The sequence below is a fragment of the Rhinopithecus roxellana genome, chromosome 12 (assembly GCF_007565055.1).
Source record: "Rhinopithecus roxellana isolate Shanxi Qingling chromosome 12, ASM756505v1, whole genome shotgun sequence".
Classification (NCBI taxonomy): domain Eukaryota; kingdom Metazoa; phylum Chordata; class Mammalia; order Primates; family Cercopithecidae; genus Rhinopithecus; species Rhinopithecus roxellana.
In genome coordinates, this window is record NC_044560.1 from 119891781 (window position 1) to 119902947 (window position 11167).

Genomic DNA, 11167 nt, shown 5'->3' on the forward strand with positions numbered 1-11167 from the left:
TTTCTCTAAGCACTGTTTCTATCTTAGTGAATCCAGATTTCTTCTTTAGACTCTGCTCCTTTAGTAAATATGCCAAGTTGGCCAAAGGAACCAAAGCTTTTATTTGCTTTAACTGAATTAAATTTACTGAGCAAGTGCTTACTCAATAATAAAATCCACAATGAAAAGGCCAGCTGGCCAGGCACAGTGGCTCAGGCCTGCACTTTGGGAGGCCAAGGTGGGCGGATCGCCTGAGGTTAGGAGTTCGAGACCAGCCTGGCCAACAAAGTGAAACCCTGCCTCTACTAAAAATACAAAAATTAGGTCGGGTGTATTGGCTCACACCTGTAATCCCAGCACTTTGGGAGGCCAAGGCGGGTTGATAACGAGGTCAGGAGATCAAGACCATCCTAGCCAACATGGTGAAACCCCGCCTCTACTAAAATATAAAAAAATTAGTCCGGGTGTGGTGGCGCGTGCCTGTAGTCCCAGCTACTTGGGAGGCTGAGGCAGGGGAATCGCTTGAACCCGGGAGGCAGAGGTTGCAGTGAGCCGAGATTGCGTCACTGCACCCCAGCCTGGGTGACAGAGCGAGACTCCGCCTCAAAACAAACAAACAAAAAAATTCGCCAGGCGCCTGTAATTTCAACTACTCGGGAGGCTGAGGCAGAAGAATCGCTTGAACCCAGGAGGCGGAGGTTGCAGTGAGCCGAGATTGCGTCACTGCACCCCAGCCTGGGTGACAGAGCGAGACTCCGCCTCAAAACAAACAAACAAAAAAATTCGCCAGGCGCTTGTAATTTCAACTACTCGGGAGGCTGAGGCAGGAGAATCGCTTGAACCCGGGAGGCGGAGGTGGCAGTGAGCCCAGATCGCACCACTGCACTCTAGCCTGAGTGACAGACTGAGACTCTGTCTCGAAAAAAAAAAAAAAAAAAAAGAAGGAAGGAAGGGAGGGAGGGAGGGAAGGAAAGAAAGAAAGAGAAAGAAAAGGCCAGCCATAGGTGTTTCTGCAGGTCTACTTGCCTGTGCCCCATTTATAATTTTGCACCAGGGAGACCACAGGGGAGTCTGGCAGATACAGACTGAGGTACCTGGGACTGAGGTACAGTCCCAGCCCTGTGTCTTCCCCACTTTGTGCCCTCAGGCAAGTTAACAAGCTTCTCTGAGCCTCGGTTTCCTCACAGGAAGCATTGGGGATAACACAGTATCTCCCCCACAGCATTGTGAGGTAGGAAAGGAGGCATGCAGTTAGTGCAGCGCCTGGTGTACACGGCCCCAGTTAACCTCTGCTCTTAATCTTCTGCTGGTCCACGCGGATTTCTGCTAGGGCACCCCTGTTAACAGGCTTCTCCCTGTGAGAGCCCAGGTGTTGAGTCAGGCGTAGGAGCTGGGCAAAGGCGTCCGGCACTGTCTGCATGTGTCCTCTGGTGTCGGATGAGCGCGGAGGAGAAGCTGAAGGCCTTCCCGCAGCCGCTGCACTCGTAGGGCTTCTCCCCGGTGTGCACGATGTGGTGCTGGATCAGGTAGGAGCGGTTGCTGAAGGCCTTGCCGCACTCGGGGCAGGCGTAGGGCCGCTCGCCTGTGTGCGTGCGCTGGTGCAGGGTGAGCGAGGAGCCCTGGCTGAAGGCCTTGCCGCACTCGCCGCACTTGTAGGGCCGCTCCCCGGTGTGGATCTTCTGGTGCTCGATGAGCGAGGACACGTGGCTGAAGGCGGCCCCGCACTGCAGGCACCTGTAGGGCCGCTCACCGGTGTGCACGAGGCGGTGCTGGAGGAGGTGGGAGCGGTTGCTGAAGCTCTTGGCGCAGTCGTGGCAGGGGTAGGGCCGCTCTCCGGTGTGCGTGCGCTGGTGCTGCGTCAGGTGCGACACCTGGGTGAAGGCCTTGGCGCACTGGCCGCACGCGTAGGGCTTCTCGCCCGTGTGGATGCGCCGGTGCTCGGCCAGAGAGGCGCTCTGGCTGAAGAGCGCGCCGCAGTCCTGGCACGTGTAGGGCTTCTCGCCCGTGTGCACGCGCCGGTGCTGGGTCAGGTGCGCGATCTGCGTGAAGGCCTTGGCGCACTGGCCGCAGCGGTAGGGCTTGTCTTCCGTGTGGATGCGCTGGTGGCGGATGAGCGCCGAGGAGAAGCGGAAGGCCTTGGCGCACGCGGCGCACTCGTAGGGCTTCTCGCCGGTGTGGATGCGCTGGTGCTCGATCAGGGAGGAGCGGTTGCGGAACGCCTTGGCGCACTGGGTGCACGCGTAGGGCCGCTCGCCCGTGTGCACGCGCCGGTGCTGGGTCAAGTGCGTGACGCGCGTGAAGGCCTTGCCGCAGTCGGCGCAGCGGTGCGGCTTCTCGCCCGTGTGCGTGCGCCAGTGGGACGCCAGGTACGAGCCCTGGCTGAAGGCCTTGCCGCACTCGTGGCACGCGTAGGGCTTCTCGCCCGTGTGCGTGCGCTGGTGCAGGGTCAGGTGCACGCTCTGGCTGAAGGCCTTGCCGCACTCGGAGCACGCGAACGGCTTCTCCCCGGTGTGGATTCGCTGGTGCAAGATGAACGCGGAACAGTAGCTGAAGGCCTTCCCGCAGTCCCCGCATTTCCACGGCTTCTTGGGGCCGCCACCTCTCTCCCGCTGGCGGCTGTCAGGATGCCTCTGCTTCCGGCTCTTCCCGGGCGCACTGCACCTCTGGGGCCTGCTGTCATCGGGGACACTGGCTTGGGTAGCAGCAGGGCTCGATATGGTTCTTGGGATTCGGCTGAATTCATCGCGTTCCTGGATGTCGTCCCCAGCAGGGTCTCCTTTGCAGGCCACGGCCTCTGGCTCTGGACAGCTTTCCTGGTTTTCCTGCAGGTCCTCAAGCCGGCCCTGGCGTTTCCAGTTTCCTTCCAACTCTGCGCTGTGGAGGGCGACGCTCAAGAGTCCCTCCATCCTCGATCCCTGGGCTGCTGTCTTGATCTCACATCTCTTCTCTGGGTCTGAAAGGCAAAAGATAGAAAAAAGAAAATTAAACATTGTCACTTGTCCTGAGCTGGAAAAATGGCTAACAGCTGAACTGGGAAAGACTTAGCCTGGGGTCCCTGGACCTCTGTGCCAATGACATTTTGGGTCCAATAATTTGGTGTGGCAGGACCCATCCTGTGGGTTGTGAGATGTTGAGCAGCGTCCCTGGTCTGTCCACACTGGATGCCAGGGACACTACCCCTCAATCCCCGAGTTGTAACAACGATGTGGTGGCTCATGCCTGTAATCCCAGCACTTTGGGAGGCCAAGGCAGGTGGTTGCTTGAACCCAGGAGTTTGAGACCAGCAAACTGTCTCAAACTGTCTGCTGCCTGGGCAACACAGCAAGATCTCATCTCTACAAATGAAAAAAAAAATTAGCCAGGTATGGTGTTGGGCACCTGTGGTCCCAGCTACTCAGAAGGCTGAGGCAAGACGATCACCTGAGCTCAGGAGGTTGGGGCTGCAGTGAGTGGTGATCACACTGCTGCCCTCTAGCCTGGGTGACAGTGTGAGACCCTGTCTGAATTTTTTTTTAAAGTCTCCAGACACTGCCAGGTGTCCCCTCTCCTGGGGACAAAATTGCCCCCAGTTGGGAATCACTGATTTAATGGAACTAAAAACAAATTTAAAACATCCCTGAAATTAAAAGAAAAACATGAATCTGTCAGCTCTTAAAATATGGCCTTGTAATCTGGTGCTGTGTACTGAATTGTACCCCTCAAAATGTATACATGGAAGCCATAACTCCCAAGGTGATGCTTTTTGGAGATGGTGCCTTTGGGAGGTGATTAGGTTTAGAAGGCGTCATGAGGGTGGGGCCCCCACAATGGGACTAATTATTATTATTATTTTTTTTGACATGGAGTCTTGCTCTGTTGCCCAGACTGGAGTGCAGTGGCACAGTCTTGGCTCACTGCAACCTCTGCCTCCAGGGTTCAAGCAATTCTCCTGCCTCAGCCTCTGGAGTAGCTGGGACTACAGGCACATGCCACCATGCCTGACTAATTTTTGAATTTTTAGTAGAGACCGAGTTTCATCATATTAGCCAGGCTGGTCTCAAACTCCTGACCTCGTGTTCCACCCGCCTTGGCCTCCCAAAGTGCTGGGATTACAGGTGTGAGCCACTGCGCTTGGCCGGGACTAATGTTTTGATAAGAAGAGGAAGCAACACCAGAGCTCGCTGTCAGGTGAACACATGGCAAGAAGGCAGCCAGCCATCTGCAAGCCAGGAAGTGAGCCCTCAGCCTGGCCCGACCATGCTGGCACCCTAATCTCGGACTCCCATCCTCTAGCACTGTGAAGAAATAAGTGTTTGTTGCTTCAGCCACCTAATCTGTGATGTGTGTGTTTGTTTGTAAGCCGGAGCTAAGATACCTGGAAAGACAGTTTTCTTTTCTGGGGAAAAAATCAGTTGAAACTTTAATTCCCAGTGTGACAGTGTTTGATGTGGGGCCTTTGGAGGATGATTAGGCCATGAGGCACCCTTCTTAATAGGATTAGTGTCCTTATAAGAGGAGACTCCAGGGGGCTCACTTACTCTCTGCTCTCTCTGCCCTCTCTGCGTGTGAGGACACTGGGAGAAGGCGGCCGTCTGTAAACCAGGAAGAGAGCCCTCCCCACACAGAATCAGCCAACAGCGATCCCAGATTTCACATTATGGGGGACACTATTCAACTCACTATGCCCCCCTTCTACAGGGCTCTGGCAGTGAAGGAGCTGCCCAGGGTCTCCCAGGCTCAGAGGTTCAAGCTGGCCCCTGGGCCCAGGGTCCTCATTAGAGATGGTGACCTCAAGCTGTTGTAGGTTACCCTGTCTGTGCTTTCCACATTCTCAGAGGAAAACAGGGATCTGTTTTTATGTAAGCCCAGGAAATCACTGTGCTTTTTAGAAAGCCATAACGGAAGCCATACATTTACTTACTTCTAGTGGGGCTGTGATGCTGAAGGATTTATACCAATTGCCTGGTGTACACTGGACCTGCACGCTGGACAGAAACTCACCACTGACTTCTGATACTTTAGTTCTAATAGAATAGGAAGACAGACGGACAAATGACTGCCTGTTACTGAGAGAGGGAAGGAGGCAGCTGCCTGTGGATCCATCGTGCTGGGGCTAGCCCCAGAGGAGGGGCTCATACTGCTGGGGGGGCCTTTCCAGGCTGTGTGGCTGCAGGTAAGTGGCTACCTGCTCTGAGGTTCTGCCTGGTTTTCTCTCTCTAAACAGGGCTCCAGCCTCCCTTTCTCCTGAGGGCCATGGTGGGGCTCTCAGGAAGCTTGGCCTCATGTTAAGTGTGGGCTCAGCCCCTCACACACAGGCATTCCCTGAACCAACTAGTAGGCTGTGTGTATACAGCAGACAGTGCTGGGCCTTGAGCTCTGCCCTCTGGGATCAGGGGCTGAGTGGAGGCCTCTCTGGCTCATCCTGGGGGTGAAGATTTACTCCCGCAAACACCGGAAAGACCCTGCTGGTTTGGATCCAGAAGGTCCAGTGCCCCCCAACCCCTGCATTACATCGCTCTGTCTACAGACCCCCATCAATGCCTGCACGCTGCTCCCTGCTGTGCCCAAAGTTGCATTCACAGCCTCTGAGCTCTCCTCAAGTCCCCATCCCAGCAGAGACAGGGCGACAGGGTGTGTGTGGAACACAGAAACACACACCAGGGACAGGAAACCTGGGAAGGATGCATGGAGGGTGGGTCATACATCCAGGCTCTCAATCTCAGAGGGATCCAGGCAAGGTGACATCCCTCTCCTCTCAATGGGCACACGGGGCAGGTGCATGACCTGCAGTTGTGGGAGGTATAGGCATAACCCCCGGTGATTTCCCTACTCTCACCACTCAGGACAGGACTCTTCACCACTGGTCACCCACACGTGTGGGAATTTCTCTCCAGCAACAACCACTCCAGCAGATGCCAGCTGGGCATCCCACAACTAACCTCCATTCCAACACTGTCTACCCAATATTGGTGCAGACCCCACAAGCTGAGGCTCAGTCCCACAAGCCTATCCCATCTCAGATGGCCGTCACCAGCAGTAAGTTGTCACCTGCACTTCTGACCTATAAATCAGGGTTCCCACGGCTGCTTCCTTGGGCTCAGTTAATGGGCTGGAGTGACTCACAGAACTCAGAGAAGCACTTACATTTACTGGTTTAATACAAAGGATCATTTAAAGGATACAGATGAAGAGCTACATAGGGCAAGGTATGGGGGAAGGGGCGTGGAGCTTCCCTGGCCTCCCTGGGGGCACCCTCCAGGAACCTCCACGTGTTCGGCTGTCTGGAAGCTCCCCAAACCCTGTCCTCTTGGGTTTTTATGGCAGCTTCCTTATGTAGGCAGAATTGATTGACTCATTGGCCATAGGTGATCAGCTCAACCTTCAGGCCCTCTCCCCTCCACGGAGGTAGGCGTTGGGGTGGGGCTGAAAGTCCCAACCCTCAGATCAAGTGGTTGGTTCCTGTGGCAACCACCCCCATCCTGAGGCTGTCCAGGAACCCACCGAGAGTCACCTCTTTAGAAAAAAAGGTCAAAAGACCCTCCTAGGAAATTCCAAGGCATTTGGAAGCTCTGTGTCAGAAACTGGGATCAAAGACCAAATATTGGAATGAAAGCTCCTCCTAGCTCCGCAGTCTACAAGAGTTTTAGGAGATCTATGCTAGGGACCTGCAGCGGAGACCAAAGATACATTCCTTGTTATATCACAGTGTCACAGAGGCCGAGTCCTGCAGCCTTAACACTTTGTCCCCGATTTCCACTCTGAATTCAGCACGGCTCCACCCTGGCCTGAAACCTCAGCGTTGCCTGGGGGCCTGTGACACAGACAGAGCTCAGGCCCTCCCTGGGCCCGATTCGAATCTGCTTGGGAACAAGAGCCCGGCGATTCGCAGGCATGGGAATGTCTGCAAGGCACGGACGCAGGGGTAACCGCCAGCGTGCGGGTGCAGGGCTGTGCAGCACCACACAGAGGTTCACCAGCTTCTCCCTGGGAGAGGTTCCGGACGCGGCCACCCCAGGGCCTACACCCAGGCCGCCTGGCCTCACTGTCCTTCCTCTCATTTGTCCTCCTGCTGAAAACCCCGAATGGCTCCCTCAAAAGCCAGCCTTCTCCCTGAGCCCTTGTCCTCATCCTCAACGACGCCTTCCCTGTACTGCGCTCATGCTGCTGCAGCCACAGCCACGGCGTCCTCCGGGCACACTCCTGCTGCTGCTGGGCAGGTTATGTTTGAAGCTTGTCCTCCCCACTTCCTGTGTGAGATCCTAACCCTTTGTGGTGGTGCTGGGAGGTGGGGCCTCTGGGAGGTGGTGATGACATGAGGCTGGAGCCCTCAGGCGTTGGATTCCTGCCCTTACAAAAGAAGACCTGGAAGGCTCCCTTGCCCCTTCCTCCAAATGAAGACACAACAAGAGGGGGCCCGGTCAATGAACCAGGAGGCAGCCCTCACCAGACACCAAACCTGCCACCACCTTGACCTTGGACTTTCAGCCTCCAGAACTGTGCAGAAATAAATGATGTTTCTTTCTTTCTTTTTTCTTCCTTTTTTTTTTTTTTTTGGAGAGGGAGTTTCGCTCTTGGTGCCCAGGCTGGAGTGCAATGGCACGATGTTGGCTCACTGCAACCTTCGCCTTCCGGGTTCAAGTGATTCTCCTGCCTCAGCCTAGTTATAGGCGCCTGCCACCATGTCTGGCTAATTTTTTTGTATTTAGTAGAGATGGGGTTTCACCATATGAGTCAGGCTGGTCTCGAACTCCTGTCCTCAGATGATCCACCCGCCTTGGCCTCCCATAGTGCTGGATTACAGGCGTGTGCCACTGTGCCCGGCCAATAAGTGCTGTTTCTAAGCCACCAGAGTATGGCATTCTGTCACACCCCAAAGGACCTAAAATAGGGCTTTTTTCCTTTCTTCTCTTTGAGACAGGGTCTTGCTCTGTTGCCCAGGCTGGAGTGCAGTAGTGTGATCATAGCTCGCTGTACCCTGGGAATCCTGGGCTCAAGTGATCCTCTCACCTCAGCCTGCCAAAGGGCCTGGATCACAGGCAGGCACCACCAACCACACCTGGTCAATACAGGGCTTTTGCTTGGGCTATTCTTTCTGCCTGACGTGTTCTTCCCGCAGCCTGTGCCTCAGCAAGAGGACAAGAGGAGGCCCTGAGGCAGGGAGTGATGATGTCTGTGTTCAGAGTGGAGAACACAGCAAGTGCAAAGGTCCCAGAGCAGGACAGTGACAAGGGTGGTAGAGGAAAGGTAAAGGGGTTGTGGGGTTGGACACAGCAACTGAGGTGCAAGGCTGGGAAGACGAGGTAGAGCGGGGTGGGGGTCAGCTCACACAGGAAGTCACGTGTGCTGGTAAGAACTCAGCTGGTGGGGACCAGGCTGGGTCGGCTCGGGCACCACGTCCACCAGCATCCTCAGAGTGTGCAGGGGTACCCACCTCGTGTGTGTGGGGGGAGGGCAAGTGGGTTCACAGCGGGGTTGGGTAAACCTGGGGCATTGTGCACACACACACGGGAGCCCAAGGGGAGACACAGGCTTGCTCCGGGGCAGTAGAAGAAAGCTGTCTACTCCCAGCACTTCTGACACGTGGGCTTTCTCCACACCAACAACCAAGTCTCCAGTCTGCTCTGGCTGGGAGGCACAGGCAGCCACCAGCCATAAAGCTACCTCACCCCCTCTTGGGTTTGGTGATTTGCTCACATAGCTCATTGAACTCAGGGACACGCTTTATTTACTGTTACTGGTTTCCAATAAAGGACACAACTCGGGAATAGCCAGATGGAAGACACACAGGGCAGCGTATGGGGAGGGGCTCAGAGCACTGTGCCCTCTCTGGGTGCTCGACAACCCCAGAGCTCGGCAAACCCTAAGTTTAGGGCAGTTATGGGGGTTCCATGACACAGGCGTGACTGACATAGGTGTGATGACACTGGCCATCGGTGATGAACTCAATTTCCAGCCCTCTCCCCTCCCAGGAGGTAGGGACTGGCTGAAGGCTGGAATGCTCATCAGGGCTACCTCCCCTGGCAACCAGTCCATCCTAGGGGCCTACCAGGAGTCCTCCATTAGCATAAATGTACTTAGGGGTCTACCAGGAGTCCTCCATTAGCATAAACAGAGGTGTGGTTGAAAGGGGCTTATTAAGAGCTGCAAAAGACACTCCTTTTACCCTTGTCACTCAGGAAATTCTAAGGGTTTTAGGGGCTCTGGTACCAGGAGCTGGGGATAAAGAGTAAACATATATTTCTTATTATAAGATTACAGGTAGACACATGCATGACGTCACACTCTGACACACACAGGGTCATACACAATCATACCCGCCCAGACACACACAGACATGCAGAGACACCCACACCCATATCCAGGGACACACAGTCACACTCCCAACCCCTATGCAAGGAGGCAGGTGGGAAGCCCTCACCTGCAGCCACACTCACACATGCACACAGGGTCCTGGGCACACGTAGCCACACACCCAGCCCCACACATAGCATCCCTGTGTGAAGAGGTGCACAGGGAGGGACAAGGTCACACATACCACCTGCTCCACACAGGCAGGCCATCACCGGGACACACCCACAGGGGATGTCTGGACACGTGTGCAGTCACACTGGACAGAGCTCCAGCATGGCCAAAGCCCACGTGTGCAGCGTCTCCATCGTGTGTGTGTGGATGCACACACTTCAGACAGCATGGCACTCTACAGGCTCGCATACCCAGGTCACCCATCGTTGTGCTGGCAGGCCGAGCCAGTCTACACAATGGCACACCCAGACATGCACACGTGGGGTCACACACCTCACATCCAGGAGAACTTTGGGACTTGCCCAAAGTCAGTGACACGTGTATGTGAAATGCTGCGAATCGCAGACACCGCTTGACATGAACGAGCACATGACACACCGATAAAGTGTCATATGCCTTTACATGCAGTCACACACCTGCCCGGGCTGGCACCGCCGAGTGAGCAGGTGCAGACGCAGCGACACTCGGGGACGGGCTCACAGACAGGCACACACCTGCCCGGGCTGGCACCGCTGAGTGAGCAGGTGCAGACGCAGCGACACTCGGGGACGGGCTCACAGGCAGGCACACACCTGCACAGCCTGGCACCGCCGAGTGAGCAGGTGCAGACGCAGCGACACTCGGGGACGGGCTCACACGCGGTCACACACCAGTCTGGGCTGGCACTTTTGAGTGACCAGGTTCAGATACAGTGACATTCAGGGATGGCCTCACAGGCAGTCACACACTTGCACGGCCTGGCACCGCCGAGTGAGCAGGTGCAGACGCAGTGACACTCAGGGACGGGCTCACAGGTAGTCACACACCTGCACAGGTTAGCACTGCCGAGTAAGCCTGTGCAGACACAGTGACGGGCTGGCACCGCCAAGTGAGCAGGTGCAGACACAGTGACACACAGGGACGGGCTCACACGCGGTCACACACCTGCACGAACACGCGCGCACGCGCACACTACACACCGTTACTTTCGCCTCCCGGGATCACCTCCGAACGCGCCGGCCGGCCCCCTCCCAGCCTGGTGGAGTCGGCTCCGCTTCTACTCAGTCTCGGGTCCTCCTGGGCCAACACAAACCCTGGGACCTCCTTCCTTAGAGGAGCGAAGGTCAAGACTTCTGCCACTGCGGAGTGGCCAGCGCTCCAGGCCCAGATGGACTGCGCCTGCGCATCAGGCCCGCCCGGCTCTTAGGAACTACAACTCCCAGGAGGCGCTGCGCGCTCGCCGGTACCGCGACTAAGGCTTGCAGAGTCTGGGTCATCGAAACTACAACTCCCAGAAGGCTAAGCGTAGGCACGCCCTAGGTCTGCCGGCTCTGGCCCCTGGGGTCCCCAGGAGGGCGGGCGGCTGCCCGGAGCCCCGCCCAGCACTGACTCAGGGGTGGGACTTTTTTCTTGCTCAGGGGGTGAGGCCGAGCCCACAGACTTAGAAAGAAGACAGCTGAGTCCGGGCGCCTGTCATCCCAGCACTTTGGGAGGCCGAGGCGGGTGGATCACCTGAGGTCAGGAGTTCCAGACCAGCCTGGCCAACATGGTGAAATCCCATCTCTCCTAAAAATACAAAACTTAGCTGGGCGTGGTGGCGCGTGCCTGTAATTCCAGCTACTTCGGAGGTTGAAGCAGGGGAATCACTTGAACCACGAGGCGGAGGTTGCAGTAAGCTGAGATCGCGCCACTGCACTCCAGCCTGGGT

At 56.2% G+C, this 11167-nt stretch overlaps 1 protein-coding gene across 2 annotated transcripts; it reads right to left on the reverse strand.

The window, feature by feature from the left end:
* Nucleotides 1-920: 920 nt before the first annotated feature.
* Nucleotides 921-10647, reverse strand: ZNF835 (zinc finger protein 835). 2 transcript variants are annotated; one of them, XM_030912948.1, is made up of 2 exons: nucleotides 10465-10647; nucleotides 921-2932 (listed from the first exon to the last, which is right to left on the reverse strand). In XM_030912948.1, the coding sequence occupies exon 2, from the start codon at nucleotides 2883-2885 to the stop codon at nucleotides 1320-1322; it is 1566 nt and encodes a 521-aa protein (XP_030768808.1). In that variant the 5' UTR covers nucleotides 2886-2932; nucleotides 10465-10647; the 3' UTR covers nucleotides 921-1319. The 2 variants fall into 2 exon arrangements, with proteins under 2 accessions (XP_030768808.1, XP_010385330.2); XM_010387028.2 differs by having other exon boundaries at nucleotides 10440-10628.
* Nucleotides 10648-11167: the final 520 nt, after the last annotated feature.

Bases quoted from the DNA above. Each gene is read 5' to 3' on its own strand.
- ZNF835 (XM_030912948.1), bottom strand. From the start codon at position 2,885: ATGGAGGGACTCTTGAGCGTCGCCCTCCACAGCGCAGAGTTGGAAGGA.